This window comes from Orbicella faveolata, unplaced genomic scaffold, assembly GCF_042242905.1.
Source record: "Orbicella faveolata isolate gen_17 unplaced genomic scaffold, um_ofav_v1 contig_46, whole genome shotgun sequence".
Lineage (NCBI taxonomy): Eukaryota > Metazoa > Cnidaria > Anthozoa > Scleractinia > Merulinidae > Orbicella > Orbicella faveolata.
This window is the reverse complement of record NW_028301576.1, coordinates 26,267,501-26,285,796: the sequence shown is the minus strand read 5'-3', so window position 1 is coordinate 26,285,796 and position 18,296 is coordinate 26,267,501. Positions and strand designations below refer to the sequence as shown.

At 37.5% G+C, this 18,296-nt stretch overlaps 1 protein-coding gene and 3 pseudogenes across 3 annotated transcripts in view; 2 read left to right on the top strand and 2 right to left on the bottom strand.

The window, feature by feature from the left end:
• On the bottom strand, window positions 1-2,438 carry LOC110040466 (ATP-dependent DNA helicase Q1-like; annotated as a pseudogene).
• Window positions 2,439-2,573: 135 nt separating this feature from the next.
• Window positions 2,574-3,651, bottom strand: LOC110040465 (uncharacterized). The gene has a single exon (XM_020745700.2). It carries the CDS (start codon window positions 3,633-3,635, stop codon window positions 2,934-2,936), a length of 702 nt encoding a protein of 233 aa, XP_020601359.2. The 5' UTR covers window positions 3,636-3,651; the 3' UTR covers window positions 2,574-2,933.
• A 207-nt stretch (window positions 3,652-3,858) lies between these two features.
• Window positions 3,859-14,999, top strand: LOC149099239 (uncharacterized; annotated as a pseudogene). The gene is made up of 14 exons (XR_016203436.1): window positions 3,859-4,758; window positions 5,473-5,707; window positions 6,099-6,225; window positions 6,455-6,558; window positions 6,939-7,054; window positions 7,396-7,472; window positions 7,764-8,041; window positions 8,411-8,562; window positions 10,654-10,738; window positions 11,023-11,240; window positions 11,859-11,951; window positions 12,523-12,739; window positions 12,986-13,072; window positions 13,417-14,999. The product of XR_016203436.1 is annotated as an uncharacterized LOC149099239 (transcript).
• A 3,055-nt stretch (window positions 15,000-18,054) lies between these two features.
• Window positions 18,055-18,296, top strand: part of LOC149099238 (uncharacterized) — a 3,930-nt pseudogene continuing 3,688 nt past the window's right edge. Inside the window, exon 1 of the transcript XR_016203435.1 lies at window positions 18,055-18,296. This exon is cut by the window's right edge and continues 146 nt beyond it. The product of XR_016203435.1 is annotated as an uncharacterized LOC149099238 (transcript).

The following is an 18,296-nucleotide window of genomic DNA, read 5'->3' as shown; positions in this document are numbered from 1 at the left end:
TCAATCAACAATATAGAAATAATCATCTGGGAGCCAGCAAATAATGAGTCTTCAATGTCAAAGTCAAAGAAATCCTCATCATCACATTCCAGTGTGTTCTCATTTTCTGGCTCTTCTGATTCAGTGACATCAACATCACCAAAAACTTGATTGCATGTAAATGAGATTCCTTTAGCCACACTTAAATGCCAAATATCAACAAATTACATACATACATACATTTTATTTGTTATCAAATTAAAATTACAATTATAACGTGCTCACGGATAGCTGAGCTAATCTAGGCAGGTCATGTTTGGACGAGTTATTAATATACAACTAGGTACAACTAAATACAACTGAAGGTAACAAGAGAACTAAAGAGACTAGAATTGACAACAATGACTAAAGACAACTAATAAACTAACAATATTACAAATAATAATTAACAACAGTTACGACGAGAGACTACAGATACACTAAAGCAAAATTATTTTAAAATGTCAGCAGAAGTGGAACTTACTGCACAATTTAGTCCTTGATCCATTTGTGCATCTCCAAGTGCACAATACAGCTTTGCTGGAGTAAACATTAGAGTGTTAACACTCCTTGCAGTGCAAAGATATTGCTTGTCGAGAGCCACCTTCAGGTAATTTAGTTTCCGACAAAGAGTTTCTCTTTGTCCATTGCTCATTTCTCTGGAAAGAGAGTGTTCAACTGAGGCCTCTTGCATCTCTGAGGTAGGTAAGGGAAAGAAAACAAAATCACAGGAATCCCCCTGACATTTCCAGTTTCTTTAGCAATTGTCACAGCACTGATGAGAGGTTTCAAATGATGGCAAATTGGTACCATCATCATCAAAGCTTTCCAGGAGCATTTTTCTCCTGCATTTTGATGAATCCCGAGCATAAGTTTTAATTTCCTCCTCACAATACTTCATCATCGGACTGGAATATAGCATAACTGCCTTACATGTCGCTGACACATATCTCCCAGCTCTTCCACTCTCCTGTAAGTATGTCTCCAAGTCGTATGAAGGCCCATAATGTAAAACAACCTTGACATCCTTACAGTCAATGCCCATACCATAAGCAATGGTTGCTAACAGTACACAAACTGAGCCATCTGCTACAGCCATTGAATCAAGAATGTGCTCTTGGTTGAGTTCATCAATCCTGCTGTGAAACATTTCCATAGTCCTCTTTTTCAGGTCATGTGAATCATCTGCATACACCTCATCCCCAAGTTCTGCTAGGAAAGATCCATACAGAAAGGTGGTGACTTTGATGGTTTTAGAGGATATAATGGTTCGCTCTAATTTTCTTTCTGTTCTCTTAAATCTTTGACCATGATTTGAAAAGTTTTTGCTGGATCTGGGATAAGAGCCCTAACTGCATAACAAATGCTATGTCTGTTTGGACTCTCCATAACAGTGCTGGCTGATGCATTTCCAGAGATCACATGATTTTGAGTCTAGTTGACTATGGACCTGATCTTGTTGATTCTTCCAAACCACTTTCAGAGGGACCTTCTCCTTTCTTTGCTGCATAATCCCTTGAATATAAATTAATTGGAACACAAAGTCAGAACAATCCATGACAATAAAAACACTATTCTGAAATTGTTAATCGAGCTGCATGCTGGTAAATGTATGCATGTATGCATTAATCAAGCCTAATGTTTTGACCACAGAAAATAAACATAATAAGTGAAGTTTTAATTGTCACTGAAAAGCAAAAACTTTGGGCACTATTTTTTAAACTCGGATGTTGTCATTCTCGTCTGTTTTTATACAATGGTTTAAAACCAACCACAGTATCTGTATGGTTAATTTTTTATTCCTACCTCGTCCTAATTTAAATCAAAAGAAAAGTATAAGCCTGATGTTGATTCTAGGTTGCATTTGTATAGCAAACAATATTATAATACACTCTCAAGTTATAACATGAGAAAAGTGCTTCAAATCTGATTCAGCTTCCTAGTGAGAAATGCAGTGAGCTTCATCAACAGCCACCAGACGTAATCCTTTTTTGTAGGCATCACTGCTGAGCATGGCTCACCATCTTTTGGTGGACAAAAATGCCTCGGGTGAACTGTACACAATTTGGCACTGTCCTCTTTCTACATATTTTCTGGCCTGTTTGCAATTTTGTTCGTCTCCAATGATCTCAGCACTTATCCCAAGAGATTTTAGAAGGCAAACTTGGTCTAACATAAGTGAAACCAGAGGAGAAATTATAGGGACGATCAACTTGGCACATTTCACAATGTAGAAGAATATCGGAGTAGACTGAAAAATTAAAGACTTTCCCGACCCTATTGGTTGAATTAGGAACACATCTCCGCCGCTGACTAACTTTTCTTGTGCTTCCTGCGGTAAGTCTTTTAGACTTACAATCTGAAACATCTCTTAAATTCTCTCATGTCCCAAAGCCATCAACGCCACATCGTCCGCCATTCTGTTCACAATGATCTGACAAGATAATTTATGCACTGATTTATGCCCAACAAAAAATCTGCCGGCAGTTATCTGATTGGCCAAGACTAACAAGACTAACAAGAGAATCTGCCATGCCTTAGGGGGAGGAGCATGGGCTCCTTTCCCGAACAGTGGCTGGTGATAGAGCCTATGTTCTGACATTCCTAGTCTATTGTACAATTCCATCAAACCTGGTTCATACTCGGTCTGTGCATTCAAATCATAGTTCCAATCAATATCAACATCACAAGTGAAATGTGGTTGAGAAGGTATCTTAGTATGTTTTTCCTGTTGTGGATGAGGGGATAGGTGTGCAGCATTTTTTTATGAAATGCCCAGGTCTTCCGCAACAAAAACACCCTTTGTTTTGGCTTGAATCCAATTTTTGCCTCAACACAGGAATAACTGTCCGCCTCACACTGGGAGAATTCTGGCTCAACGTGAATGACTGCTGAGAATGGCCAATTAGTTGTGCCTAAGGCTTCAGAGGCTTCTTGCTTTCTGCCTTCAATGTTTTGCTCTCTTTGACTACCCGCCTGATACGCTTCTCATCATCGGAGTCGCAAGCTAAAGGCTCCTGAACATAACAATTGACAGCCTCCCAGCTGTATTTTTCAGCTAACATATGTCTATTTCTTTCCTTGAAGCTTTTCCTACCTTCCTCCAAGGCATCATTCCAGGCTTTTTCGTCACTGGTTGATGCGGCCATGTCCAATTTATCCAGCACTTTCTCATTTAGCTCATACTGGATCTTGTTTCTTTTATACTTGAATTCAGGCTGTGGCAATTTTGTGTGGGATCGCTCTGTAAATGGCTGTGACTTCAGTTCCTTTTCGAGGAATTGCAGACACTCCTCGCTCCTTTTGTGCACCTCAAGGAGCTTTTTTGCCCACAATGGTGTGTTGTCTGGCAAGTCCGAACGGCTAGAAGATTTTGACTTTGAGCAGCATTCTTTCTTTGGTGAAGAATCATGGTGGGAACCTTTGGAAGACTCATGACAAACCTCTGCCCATTGGAGTTTGCTCCACGAACGTTTTTGAGACTCCCGTTCTGGACCAACGTTATGGACCAAAAGATGTCGGGTGGCCCTCAATTTAGGCGGCATAACTCGATCAAAGCGTATTAAAGCGCTGTTCATGACGAGATCCATCAGAGTCTGAAATTCCCAGCAGGACATGGGTTCTGATTTCTGGTTACGTCATGGTGTTTGTGCTAATCAGATTACAAATCTGTCATTGCTGTACTTTCTGTGGGTGTTTGCGGTGTGTGAGCCGTTTAGCATTTGACAGAATAATTTAATGCAGTAAACCATATGACCAGCCCGTAAAAGTTAAAATAGTTAATAATTCAAACAAAAAAGAGCCTAAGCTGCTTCGCGCAAAATTCAAAGTACGGTGGCGCGAACTAGAGCATGGCGGCAATTCCATGTTCTCTTCGCCTCCATCAAATTTGCGGACCGTCGCTTGATCTGAGCAAAGTTTGGTATGCTGTATCGAACGAATGGTTTCATAAACCACGAGCGTTCATCAGAAGTGATTCCTTTCCGTTTTTCAATGCTGATATCGCAGAAGTTCATATTTTTGACCTCTCTGATACAAATGGCGGGATCGTCGATCCATCATGGTTTGGATCTTCCAAAAAGAAAGACACAGTTGTTGTCGCCACTCTCTTCGGAATAGTTGGAAGGGCATTGCGAAGAAAGAACCTGGATACCGATGCAATAGTTGCTTCCAAAGAATTTCAAGCCATCAGGGATTTATTAAATTCCCTCCAATTTGATTCAGAGATGGCGGCGAGACAGAGTAAGCTTAATATCTCCGCATCGACCCCACAGCCTTTATTCTCAACTCCACCAGCGACACCACCTGAAGACACTGTTATTGCCTTTCCAAGTTTTAATCAGCTGATTAAAGATCTGCAGAAGCTCGATCCTTCCATAGGACCGCGGCTGTTTGTGAGACACGCTGGAGCTATCACCAAAAGCTGCATAGCTTCCTTGAGGGAAGACCAAACCAGTGGGTCGGATATTGGAAAGCTTTTTGGCTATGGGCTCTTGTATGGTCCAGATGAAACTCATAAACAGTTCGTAAAAGATGTGTTATCCACTGCATTGTGTACAGTTGCCGAGAAGAAGGGCATCAAAAAAACATTTAACACATCACTATGTGATAATTTGACCACCGATTATGTTCAGTCACTGAGAGTCCCCAACTGGATTCAGTTGTATGTAAAGCTGGCAATGAAACTGCCAAACAGATCTTGGCAAACTCCTGAATTTCCTGAACATCGGCCGCAGCGGGGTAAGTTATAATATAAATTTTTAAAATATATATCAAATTAAAAATCTGATATTTCTTTTTCATACTGTTCATCAAGAGCTTGCATGTAGTTGCATGCATGTCCCCCTCCTCCCCCCCCTGCTCTGGGACAAATCCGGCTATTCTAGGTCTACTGCAGTTGTTGTTGCATAATTCATTTCAATCTTAAAGGAAGTGTGTTTGGGACTTCCTCCAGATTTTTGGAAATTTTGTAATTTTGTGGGTTTTTTTTATAGTAGAGTTTATTTGCTCTACTTCCGAACATTTTCAAGTGTTATAAAACTTCACTTTTTGGTAACACACACTAATGAATGAAATATTTTAATCTTTGTTTGAAACAACAAAGTTTATTTTTAGTTGATGTCACATGTTCCAGGGGTTGGGATTATTTTGTCAATCTTTCTAGGGATCAGAATATCACATGAAAAAAAAGTGAAAGTTAAATCTTCTAAAGGCTGCAATCATTACATTCCAGCCGAACTTCCGTGAATGACCAACTCTTGTAAGCAATTGCCTGTAGATGTCTTAAGGAAGCATTTCCATGATACAAAATATCTTTGTTTAAGTGAAATCACTATATTCAAGACCTCTTGGAAGCATCACCTTTCCTAGTTGATCACCTGACCTTCCAAATTGTTGCTTTTGAGGTTTGACTGTAAATAATAAATATTTATTTTTTTCCTACATGTTCCACAGAAAGCCATTGACATTGGACTCCTTCTCACAACAAATGAAATACGAGCCCAAAAAGATCTTGTGTTTTCAGTAACAAGAAACTTATTTAAAGTGGAACCCCTTGCTGAAGAAGTACGTGGCTATGGTATCAGCATGAAGATGGCTGTGGTATGGCAGATTCGACAAAGTAGGTTACATCAAACTGCATCAGAGTTTCTTGAATTTAACCTCAAACTTGATGGAAGACCTCTAGCAGGTATTTGATCTTTACAGTGTATATTATATATCCACTATCTGTCAACATTGTAATATTGTAACAATGATTTAATTATGATTAAGATATGATATCCTTGAGGGTTTTTCTCTGAAGAAATATTTTGTTCAAATTATATGCATTGTCTATGCATGTCATTGCATATAAATTAAAAAAAATCAATGGGGAGTTTAAATTTAAATGCAAAATCAAGCTAATTGTTGCTGACACAAATCCTAATTTCTTACATAGTTAATCACTGGGGCAATAAAAAATTGGTAAAATAACCATATTATATGATTGACATAAGAGGCATGCAAATATGATACTGTGTAACCAACAGTTTTCACATGCTTTCTGTGCAAGCAATGTAAATGGTGTCCATTTTTTGCAGGGCGGGAGCAAGTTTCCGTTGGGATAGTTCCAATTGATTTAGTTGTCACAACTAGCAAAGGTCTCAGTGGTTCTCAGAGTGCACTAGCTGTTTACCCCATTGCTGTTGCTAAGTGTGCAGAGAAAAGGTAAGATTCCAGTACTTCTTTAATTTGCAGGTTACTATAGGTTACTAAGTTGAAAATATTATGTTACTAACATCCAATGCTAATTTATTTAGTTAACGCCCAGCATTAAGAAGGCATCTACACCCCATTATACTGGAATGTACAGCAACTGGGAAAGTGACATCAGTGTGGTACAACTGTGCACTCTAACTTATTAATAAGAGCTAATATCAGTAGCTCTTCATTTTAGGAGTGAAGTTAAGAAGCTGATCATCAGACTAAATGCTGAAAAGAAAGCTCTCAAAGAAGAAGGCATAACTGTTGATGGAAAACATTACAAAGTTAAATTTAAAGGTTCAGTTTCAGAAAAATTAATGCAATTCTGCTTTGGTTTCGCTTGATTGCCATTACATGTAATATTACTCTGTGATTGTTTTAAAAAGAGCCACTAGTGTCAACCATTTTTAAAATACATGATTGTGGTAAAACCTCAAGATTTATTTTCCAAATCTACCAGGATGTTAGCTGGTTATATAGTCACTGTATTAAAATGTTTTTGCATTTTGAGTTCTGATTGGTTTGAATGTGTTGTATGACTGTACTTTCTCTTGTGCATATTTGTCCAGAGTGATTACTTAGTTGTGGTTTATTTGCACTGGACTGAAACTGCCCTCATTATTTGAAATTGCTATTGTTATTTAAGCTTATTTTACTTTGTTTTTTTTCTCTCTTAGTTACACTTGACTTGAAGGCATTGTATATGCTTCTTGTTAAGGTTGATGACGAAAGCTTTGTATTAGCTGGGCGTGGAAGTGACATTGAATTCTGTTTTTTATGCCATGCTTTAAGGGTATTTTGAAATATCTTTTGTTACTTTATTAAGTTATGATATTAATTAATCACATTGCAGAGTGATGTTCTTAGACACACATGTATCAAATCAATATATGTGTGTGAAAAAATGAGTAATAATATATATGTCACATGTATACAAAACTTTTAGTGATGAATCGCTGCCTGACTTGACATTCATTCACGCAGCATGACTGGTCTTGTATAATCTCAATGGCCATCAGTTAGTATACTGTAGTCAGAGTGGCTGAACTGCAATGAAGATGTCTGAGTTAGTTAGGAGCCAGGCTTTTAAATAACTATAATTATAGAATGAAAAATGTCTCATTTTTATTGAAGGCTTGTAAAGAACAATGGGGTGGATCTTTTGACGAAGTTTGCCTGACTTGTCTTCTATCCAAGGCCAATATTGGAAAGTAAGTGTATAACATTCAATCAGAGCATTATCTGGCAACAATGAGGTGTTGTTAACTTGAGAAATACTTAATTCAGTCAATTGTAGTCGTTTTCTGGGTGCATTATTGTTCTGGTAGGAGAAATTTGGCAGGCACCTAGCCAAATGTGATCAGTTAATCTGGCCACCATGAAGAAAGCATGAGCACAAGGTCAGAATCCAAAGTATGGCACTGAACCTGGCTTGGGGGATACCTGTTCTGAATACACCAGCCTTAATGTATTTGTGATCAGGGGTTTATCTTTAATTTCAGGTGGACAGGAATTCGTGATGATCTCATGTTTTTGTTAGATGAGGTGTTAAGCAATGTCTGTCTGTGTGCTCTTCACAGTGAGATGCGAAATACTGAGCAACTGCTTGGTTCACTTGGTTTGTTCGCATACAGATGCAATTCACTGACTGAATGTAATAAAGCTATTGGTCAATGTGGTCCTGAGATGTCTAGGGGGAAAGAAAGGATTACAGTGAAGCTCCGTAAAGGCCAGCAGACTGCTGTTGATAAGAATAACATCTCTGTTGCATCATTTTCTGGTAATATTATTATCTTTGAGTAAAATGCCTATAATCATATGAACCACTTAAATTCTGTTGTCTGATTGATTGATGAATAATAATTATTATTAAATAATATTTAAGTTAATGCCCCTAATATCTTTTAAGTAATACATTGTCCTATTACCATGACTTTAATGTATAAGTTACTTTGAATGTAGATCAATGGCAGCAATTTTGAAACAGTCATTTCCATGGTGCATAATTAAGAACTGGACATCAGTATGTTCATTGAGATATACTGCATCAGTAAAACTCTTCAACAACCTTAACAAGTTAAAGTCCAACAGTATATTTCATTTAAAACATTGTTGAATAAAAATGGAACTTTTTATCTTATTCTAATAGGAAACACAGAGAGAAATATTTTGGATAATACTGATGAGATCATAAGAAAATCTTTACCAACTGACAGAGTGATATCCTATTACAAAGAGGTGAATGGAGCTTCTAAAGATGTAGTCCTTGGCTACGTCACATTCATGAATGCAGTGAAAATTGTAAGTTGTATGTTATCTCCAGATATAGATAGCTTGCACTCCAGTTATTCTGATAAACCAAATTCAAAATTTTACTGTCAATAATTTTGCCATTATATATATGTCTGAATTTATGAAAACCGTGTTAAAGACTTTGTACCAAAATAGCGGGCATGTTTTTTGGAAAATCGGTTAGAAAATGTACATAAATATGGCCATGTCGTACCGAGAGTGCTATCTACCTCGTGTACTCTTAACAGAGTCCATACCATGCCTATACAAGCCTTTGAAGTCGCTGCAAATGAGTCAAACGAGCCAAACAAAGCTAAATTAGAGCTTACATTGATCATTTGGTTCGCTGCGGCACTAATTTAGACAGGCTCAACCTCTGCGATTTCACCTAAATGACCTCACTATGTCTTTACTGTGGATTAAATTAGCCAGTCACGCTAACAAGAGCATGGTAAGCAGTGGAATCGGTTATTTACCTCTATATTTCAGCCAAAAAGTAGCCGTTACGTGACATTTCATCTCAATATCTGACCGGATTCGCAAAAACATAGCCATAGAATTTGACTTGTCACTGATAATCTTGCTACAATTCTGTCCCAGAGCTAGCTTTCCACGAGGCTTATTGTAGCTCAAATAGCAGCAAATAACTCTCCTGTATGCCTTTTGAGGCCAGGAAGACTAAATTCACCGTCTTTTCGTTGAATCATGAATTGTACAATTTAATTAAGAGTGCTTTTAACATGAAATTGGAGTCTAAATCAACACAAACGTACAGATATCAAAACCGCGGCGGAGAGCCAATCTATTGCTTTCTAAAGGCCTGCATCGTCCTAAATGGACTGAACAAGAGCTTCCTACATCGAGAATCGATTGAAATTCAGACAAACTAGGCCATAGTTAGCAGTAAGCCAACACTCAACATGTTGTCGTTACGTCAATTATCGCCTGGAAGCCACGCAAATAAATTTCTTCTGCGCTAGCGAATCACAGACAGTTCTGATACTTAGCTAAGCCGAGAACGCCTAAAATTGATAAAACAAGGAAATTCTACTCACGATCAGCGCTTGAACTCATGTTCTTCTTTCTCCTCGTGGCCATGTTTTGCTGGCAAATAGCAATGTCCCGGATGTACTTCAATTTTGTCAAGCGCGGAATGGCACATCCAGATTTCAACAGATTTATTTTCTAAGTCTTTAGCTACATCAAAGTTCAAAGCAAATGACACCAACAGCAGCTAGAAATGTCTCGTCCATTGCACGTCTAAGCCCTAAATTGATGTGGCTAAAGAGTTTTGCTGTCTAAAGCAAGCACAACATTATCGCCACAGGGCAAACGGCCTTCTGTTACGGGACTAAATGTGACCCGTACAGTTTACACATCTCCTCAGGCCCGCCTCACGTACGATAATGGACGACGCTTACTAGCAAATCGTTAGACTTGGGCCTTCATTGGACTTAATGATGTCCTCGGGCAGACTTCTTTTAGACAGCAAATACAGAACGCTAATCGGTCGCTCCTTGTCAGAGTCACCACGCGAACTGAATTCAGACGAGTGTAGCCTGGGCTAAACTTAGCACAAATTTAAAAAGGGGGGGGTTGATAAATAATGAAAAAAAATACCTAAATAAATGAAACATGCGGCAGGGAGTTTTTACATTTCATGCTAGGTAAGATTTACAAGTTGCTGTCATAGCAAAAGCAGAAAAAAAAATGAAAAAAGCAAGTAAATCAAAAAACACTTGATTCAGTCTTTAACACCGTTTTCATAAATCCAGACATATATACATGTACATTAAACCGTTTATTTATTACCAACACGGCTTGCAGGCCCAGGTTGGCTATGAGTTCGTATTTTAGCAGAGTCAGCAGATTTGTGATGCAGATCTTAATCATCTTACTGGATTGTAGGCAGACAATCAAAAAACAGAAAATGGTACACTATTATTATTGTAGCCAGGGGTGATAGTCCTATGTGTGTGCACATATAAATGCAGGCAGGTCATCTACTGGTGGCTGCACATTTATCTAGTTATCTACTACTAGATAGGTACATGCATAACAGTTATGCTGTTTTGAACATGTATATTATTTTCCATCTAGCATATTGAGGACATCCTAAAGAGTGGAAAATTTAACAGGGACTATGGCAAATATCAGAAGGAAGTGACTCTGGAAGATGCTAAAGGTGAATTATACATATACACTCACTTATTAAACTTTCAAGGGCCATCTTAATTTTTTAACATAAATTTTTAATTAACTTACTTTTGGTCCCTGCGGAAGTGAAAATCTCATTTACATTACAAAGATCATTTTATGAACCCCGTGAAGTTTATAGGTTGAACCACTGCACCTTACATTGCCCATAACTAAATAAAATATTTAGAAAATCACTTTCATACATTAATGGTGCAGTCTAAGTACATTTACTTGTTCTCAGTAATTTACTATTAATATTGTTCATTTAAGATTTAAAGCAGTTCCTGGAGAATGAAGTGAAGGTTTGGTCAAACAAACTAGAGGACCTGGAACAAAAATGTCTTGCCTGTGAAGCTGTTCAACCTTTGGTTCAACAGCCTCCTAATAAGAGAACCAGGAAGCAAATATTATAACAGAAACTTAACCAGGAAGAAAATCTAGAAATGGAAAAGCTGGCAGCTTCACTACAGATTGCTCATTTTCACAAGGTACAACCTGAAGAATGTATTAATTATACATTCACCTTAGTTTTATAGAACCCACATTTTATAATGATTTAGATATGTCATAGGCAACCCAAACTCACATTGAACAGTCCAAGCAGTATCTGGCCAGCACTATGAAAGACTATGGGTTGACTGTTTTAGAATTCAAAAGCCAGGATTTGTCTGAGAATTATTATAACTGGGACACTATTGGGCTGCATTTTAACTTGAAATTCAGTCAATCAATATACATGCATAATGTAAAATAAATATTTTGAGCTGGGCTTAACATCTGCCCAAGTCACAAAATTAAGAAAATAACCTAGTATCAACTTGTGTTTAATTTAAACATCACCAGCAATAATTATTACAGTATGTCATTATCATTTGAAAGCGTACAATTAGTCAGTTCTGGGTTTAATACAAAGAATATGTGAACTGCTTTCTGGCTTGATGGTAATTAAGCCTGTTTCAAAGATTTGTTGGGAAATAAGGTTCAGGGAAAAGAATTCATTCAAGGGAATTGTGATGATTGTGATTCACATTCCTTGCTCAACTGAGTTGAAACTTGTGATTTTACTAAATTTAATGACTTTTTGTTTAATTATTGCATTCATGAAGGTTTTCGAAGAATGGAATGAAATTGCCCAGGTGGTGCGCCGCAGTGAATTTGAGGAAAGTGAGGATGAACAAATTGACATCTTTGATGTAAAGGTCAGATTAATTACAACATAGCTTGATAATTATGGCCCAATAACCTAATAGCTAGATACTGTCAGTGACCAACATTGTTTGTCTTTTATCTATTTAGGGTATTTGGGTATTTCAACAGGTTTAATCATCAGGGAAATTTGGGGAAATTATATTCTGTTGTGCTAAGATACTTGGCTATAAGATGCACCCTGAGTTTAGAACAGATTGAAAAATACTGCACCATATAACCAAAAACATACAGTTATTTCTTGGGCAATACTTGTTGTTTATATACACATGATTTGGAGTATGACAATGTTTGAAATATTGAAATGCATCAGTAAATACCTGCATCTATTATAAATTGCTGGTGGGAAAAAAAAAAGAATTATTATAAGCAGCACTTGGCAGCAACTTTAATGAGATCTGGTCATTACCAAAATATTTGGAATATCAATTTCCAGTTCCGTAGCATTTTCAAGCCTCCCAAACTTGTTCACAAAACTTGGTAAGTTTTGGGAGTCTTTTCCAGTCAGTTTAATTTAGAAGTCTTTGGAGGATCAGTATTTTTAGTGGAGTGTTACAATTTCAGTGTAAACTTTGGGGCTTTCTCTTATGCCACTTGTTTGGCACCACTCTTGGCACTGGAGATTATGGCCACCTAACCATTGACCACTCTGCCATGTTGTTACGCCTGCATCGTTCTTTTGCGAAGTACTCCAACGAAGGCTTTGAAGCATCACACAAAGTACACAGAGCTCTCTACTCAAGAGCAACGTGTCATGATCAAGGAGGAGTCACACAGTCCTGTATGTTTTTTAAGATCTTTGTTATTATGGTACAGATAGTGATTAGATTTAAATTTATTGGTCTTTATTTTTAAACTGTAAATAACTATGCTTAGTTGTGAATACCTTATTTAGTTGGTGGTGCAACTCTAAATTGAACTGCTGTGAGTTCCTGTGTGATTGAAGATATTAATATTACTTTTTTGTAGTATAATGATGATTAATTGTACCATGAATGTTGAATTATTGTCTTTTTGTCATTCATAGTGGACCAGATCATTACTCACTGGCTGTCAGAGATGATGCAACTTTTGCGTTACCAGTTCCGTAAAGCCTGTGAATGTATTACTGAAGGTATGGGTACATACAGTCAGTTATTGAAATAATCCTAGGACTTGCAATGACCTACATGTAGACTTTTCAATCACTCTTTGTTTTCATTCAAGATTAATTTTGATCATCACATACATTTAAAGGTATATACAGAACAGATTTGTGATCCAGAGAAATATGAAATAACAAATTTGTAACATGTCTCATGATCATTGCTGTATTGTTAGCCAGAAGCCAGTAACCTTTTATTATTATTATTATTATTATTACAGTGTATGTTTTTTGGTGGGGGGGGGGGTTAGTGGTATACAATTGATATTAAGTTTAATATTACTCTTTTGTATATAACATTTAACTTGCAACAGGTAAAAAAAAGTTTTACTTTCGTGGCTGTGGATGGTCAAACAAAACTGTTGTCTGGTCCAAGGAGGATACACTTTGGATCACAGTTATTGATCAGTTATTTGAATCAATGTATGGGAAAGACTCACTGAAGTACCTTTATTCAAAGGACAAGGAGACAACTGTTCAAGAATCTGATGATCCCAGATGTCTCTTCCAGTATGACCATGATGTATGGGAGGCAAATTATGACACCTATATAACAGCGATTGACGAACCAGATGATTCTCCAAAGATAGCAAAGTCACTGAAACCTCACCTTGATAAGGTTTCTCATCTGTCTGATAAGGTGTCTTCCAGTTTGGATCCAAAAAGTTGCAAGATTCCTCCAACTAATCCTGTGTCCAATGGCAAGTCTCAGTCAGTGGACTGCCTAAAGGTACTGCCAGCTGTGGAGTCCAGCAGTGCTTCCAGCCCCCATGTCATAGACTTGGCCAGCACTGAATCAACAGCATCAAACCCTGCATGGCTTACCACTCTTTCATCCTAGACGAGGAAGCAGCTCGGAACCATTCACGTGCCTAAAGTAACAGCCACCCCAATTCACTCAAGTGATATCACAAGGGTATTTGGCGCATACAGTGAAAAAGATTCCCTATCTCTAAATGAAAGACCCCCTGAGCAAGTAGTGTGTGATGCTGAAAAGCCTCTAAGAATGAAGCAAAACAACTTGAAAGCTACAGGTGTTCAAATTAAAAATCTTGGAACATTTTCCAGCAACAGGATCTCAATCTTGAGGAAATTTTGTGATATATCCTCATTAAGAGCATCTATTCAAAGTGAGGAGAGATGGCTCATGGCAACTACAGATGGTCTCACTGCTAATGAAGTTAGATCCATTGAACAGGTGTTGTGGCATCAGCGAATTGGTGAGACAATGTTAAGAGCTGGGCAGAAATCTGTCGATGTGGGATCTTTCTCAACTCTTGTCGGGGAGCGCTATCTGGACAACTTTGTGATTGATATTGCCATTTTGCATTATCTCTGGGATGGCCAGAAGCAAGTGGGTGCAAAGGCACTCTACCTTCCATGTCAAATACACACTTGGCTGAAGAACAAAGATGAGTTGTTCGTTAAACAAAAGTTTCAGGGGGTACTTGGCACCTCAAGGGGGAGTGAGTTTGATCTTATTCTGTTGCCACTGCATATGAATGAGATACACTGGGGTCTGATTGTCATTGACCTTCTTGGTAGGAAGTTGTTGTTGGATGATGGTTTCAAACTGCAGCCTGCTGGCAGTGTATTACCCACCATTAAGTATATCCTTGATGTTTTCCAGCAGCTGATGCTGGGTGCTCCATGTTTTAACAGTTTCTTTTGGTCCTCTATAAATGTTCTTGAGCGATTTGGAATGCCATCTCAGCACAACTGTGATATGACAGGGCAAGGGAGTGGGAGCTGTGGTGTTGGTGTGATTCTAGCAGTGAGGGACTTCATTTTCAAGGGTATCAATGGAACAGTTAATCAGTTTGGATGGCAGTACACAGAAATGAGGCATTTGAGAAAGAAGTTGATGATTCAGATCATTAATGGGGCTTCTGAGTAGTTTCTGTTATTGGGATTCTTGCCGAATGCTAGATAAAACTATTGTTAATATTATCATCTCCATAATGTATTCATGGATGTTTTCATATTTTTTGTTTCAGTTATTGTTTGGCCTTCCTGAAGCAACAGAGGAACTTGGCTTCTTGAAGCTGTGACTCTGTGAGAGTATTTCTCCAGGTGCTTCTTGGGAACAAAATGTGAGCTTGAGTATAAATAATTTTTTTTTTTCAATTTGTGAGTCTGGGAAGCTTTTTCATGAGTGTTTCTTAGGCAATTAAAGATACATTTTACATTTCTCATAATTATTAATATTTTACAAATTAAATTGTAGTATTAGGAAATGTAAACATTACAATCACTGTTTGGCTTGCCTGAAACAACAGAGGAGCTTAGCTTTTTCAAGCTGCAAATCTGTGGGAAGCTTTTCCCCAGTTGTTTCTTGGGCTCTGAAATGTTCATTATTTTTCTTAAAAATCATTTTTGACTTGTTAATAATGAAGTAAGTAAATGTATATAAATATCGCAATCACTGTTTGACTTGCCTGAAACAACAGAGGAGCTTAGCTTTTTCAAGCTGCAAATCTGTGGGAAGCTTTTCCCCGGGTGTTTCTTGGGCTCTAAAATGTTCATTTTTGACTTCTTGAAATAATGAAGTAAGTAAATGTATATAAATATTGCAATCACTGTTTGGCTTGCCTGAAACAACAGAGGAGCTTAGCTTTTTCAAGCTGCAAGTCTGTGGGAAGCTTTACCCCGGGTGTTTCTTGGGCACTAAAATGTACATGTACATTACCTCTCTTAAAAATCATTTTTGACTTGTTAATAATGAAGGAAGTTAAAATGTATATAAATATTGCAATCACTGTTTGGCTTGCCTGAAACAACAGAGGAGCTTAGCTTTTTCAAGCTGCAAATCTGTGGGAAGCTTTTCCCCGGTTGTTTCTTGGGTACTAAAATGTTCATTATTTCTCTTCAAGATCATTTAATGAAGAAAGTTAAAATATTAATGTATATGAATATTGCAATCACTGTTTGGCTTGCCTGAAACAACAGAGGAGCCTAGCTTTTTCAAGCTGCAAATCTGTGGGACATTTCATGTTCCCCGGGTGTTTCTTGGGCACTAATACATGTTCATTGGTTACTGGTATCTTAAAAACAACAATAAAGGCTTATTTATATGTATATGAAAAGTGCAGTTTTTCACTTGTATATTGTATTCATTACTAATGCATACATGTGTATTTTGACTTTGTAGTTTAAGGATCCTGTTCATGATATTTTGAAACCGCTGTTACTTCATACACGAACCATGGACCTTGGAACATTACTCTTAACTTAAGGTCTACCTTTGTGTGAACTAGAACATTATCTAATGAGTTTTTTTTTCTCAGTGATCCCAAATTTTGAAGCCAAATTTCTGATCCCTGACCCTGCAAGTGAGAAAAAAGTTGATCCCTGATCCCACAAAAAAGATACAGTCTGATCACTCGGTGGTCCCTAAAACTTTGTTATCCCAATTGCTGGCTTGTGATCCCTAATTTAAGGTCTGTGAATGCCAATCCTACACTTTTGATCCCTGATCACAAATACCCCATTACGAACCTCGTACATGTATAAAGACCCTTTAAAAAGAGGGTTGGTATGTTATTTTTCTGATGTTTTACCTTACTAACAAAATTAAATTTGCTATATTCTACCAGTCAAATATCACTTGTCTGCACATTACTCTACTTAAGGTCTACCTGTTGTCTGTTGATTTGTCTATAAATGGACTTTTCCCATATACATTCTAACAGTTAAAATTCCATTTGTAGAGGTTTCAAATATCGGGGACCAGATTAGCTCGCATTCCCTTGTTGCTCTCCCTTCTCCAACACCGACAATTATTTTTGACTGAAGGGAGGCCTTCTTGGCGACGATTTCCAAGTACAGTCCAAAACCGTAAAAACCGTTCTGTTTCAAGTCAAATTTAGGCATTGCGCTGAAGGAGCTGAAAAATTACGCTTTTACTCAAATACAATAAAACTTAGAGATAATTTTATTTCATGTTTTTTCTTTCGATTAACGGTAAAATATTTAAAATCGGGCTCAAGAAAAATTAATTATGATTTTTTGAAAATGCCCTACAGATATCCTTCGCAAAATTTTAGCGGCCATGCTGCTGGTTGAAGGAGTGTTTCTCAAAAGTATAACGTGATCTGGAGCCCTGACCAATGCTCATGTTTAGTACTAGGGCTAGTGTACCGGGAACAGGAAAAGAAACTTTGGGCACTAACCTTTTGGAACTACAGGAGTACGATCAACATTGCTAATATTCAGACGCGAAAGCTTGCGTGACACAATTTTGCACCGATTATTTTTCCTAAGTTTCCCGCATAAATTGTTAAGTTTCCCACATAAAATAATATCACCTTGAAGCAAATATTCTCAAAACATACTCTTTGTTCGGGATAAGGCATGAGTAACCTTGAATTCACCAAAGATTCCTCCAAAATTGGGAATTTATAAGCTAATTAACTGCTGCGGCGTAAGTTGCCTAAGTTTCGCCTAAACACAATTGCTGAAATTGGTTCATCACAGGCCTTGTACTATACAAAAATTCCATATTAAACATATTTAAGAAGTAAAAGTGTTTGCCATATGATTATTGGCAAGAAAAAATAAATAAAATAACAATGTACTGCGAATGTACCTCAGATGTACAGATAAGAAGATGTCGATTTCAGTCGGCAAACACACTGGAATGTCAATGCTATTTTGGCAGCTCTCCTAATCACTTTTTCTTTATTTTGCATTGCACGTTAAAAAGCAATACCAATCCTGGGTACTTGAGAAATAAATTATTTTACTGTTTATATTTGATTTTAGAAATGGCTTAGAAGCTTTGCCTTTTTTATTCAACAGTTTTTTTTTCGTGTTGCTATTTTTGCCTAGCCCTTTGTGCTAAAATTAAATTATGCAAATTGTAGAAGTCTGACGTCGACAGCATTTTACTCGGTTTATGCAAGAGATAACAAATTTATTTTTTGCGCTTTGCGTTGCTTTTGCTATTTGCAATGGCAGGATTGTGTTCCTTCTCAGCAGTTACAAGTGGCACGTGCGGAAGTAGTCGTGGATTTACAGAATGTGTAGCCCTAAACAGCTGTGACAGCGATATCAGTTGGCATCTTCAAAATCACCACCTGTCAAGGGAAAATGTTTGTGAGAAGGATCTAATCCTGGCAAGAGCAGGTCTTCTAGAGCTCACAGAAGAACAGGTTAAAAATATGATGCTTTGTCCAGCTCATCGTTTTACCCT

What these genes read in the sequence shown, in the direction of transcription:
- LOC110040465 (XM_020745700.2), bottom strand. Translation starts at nt 3,635, where the DNA reads ATGTCCTGCTGGGAATTTCAGACTCTGATGGATCTCGTCATGAACAGC.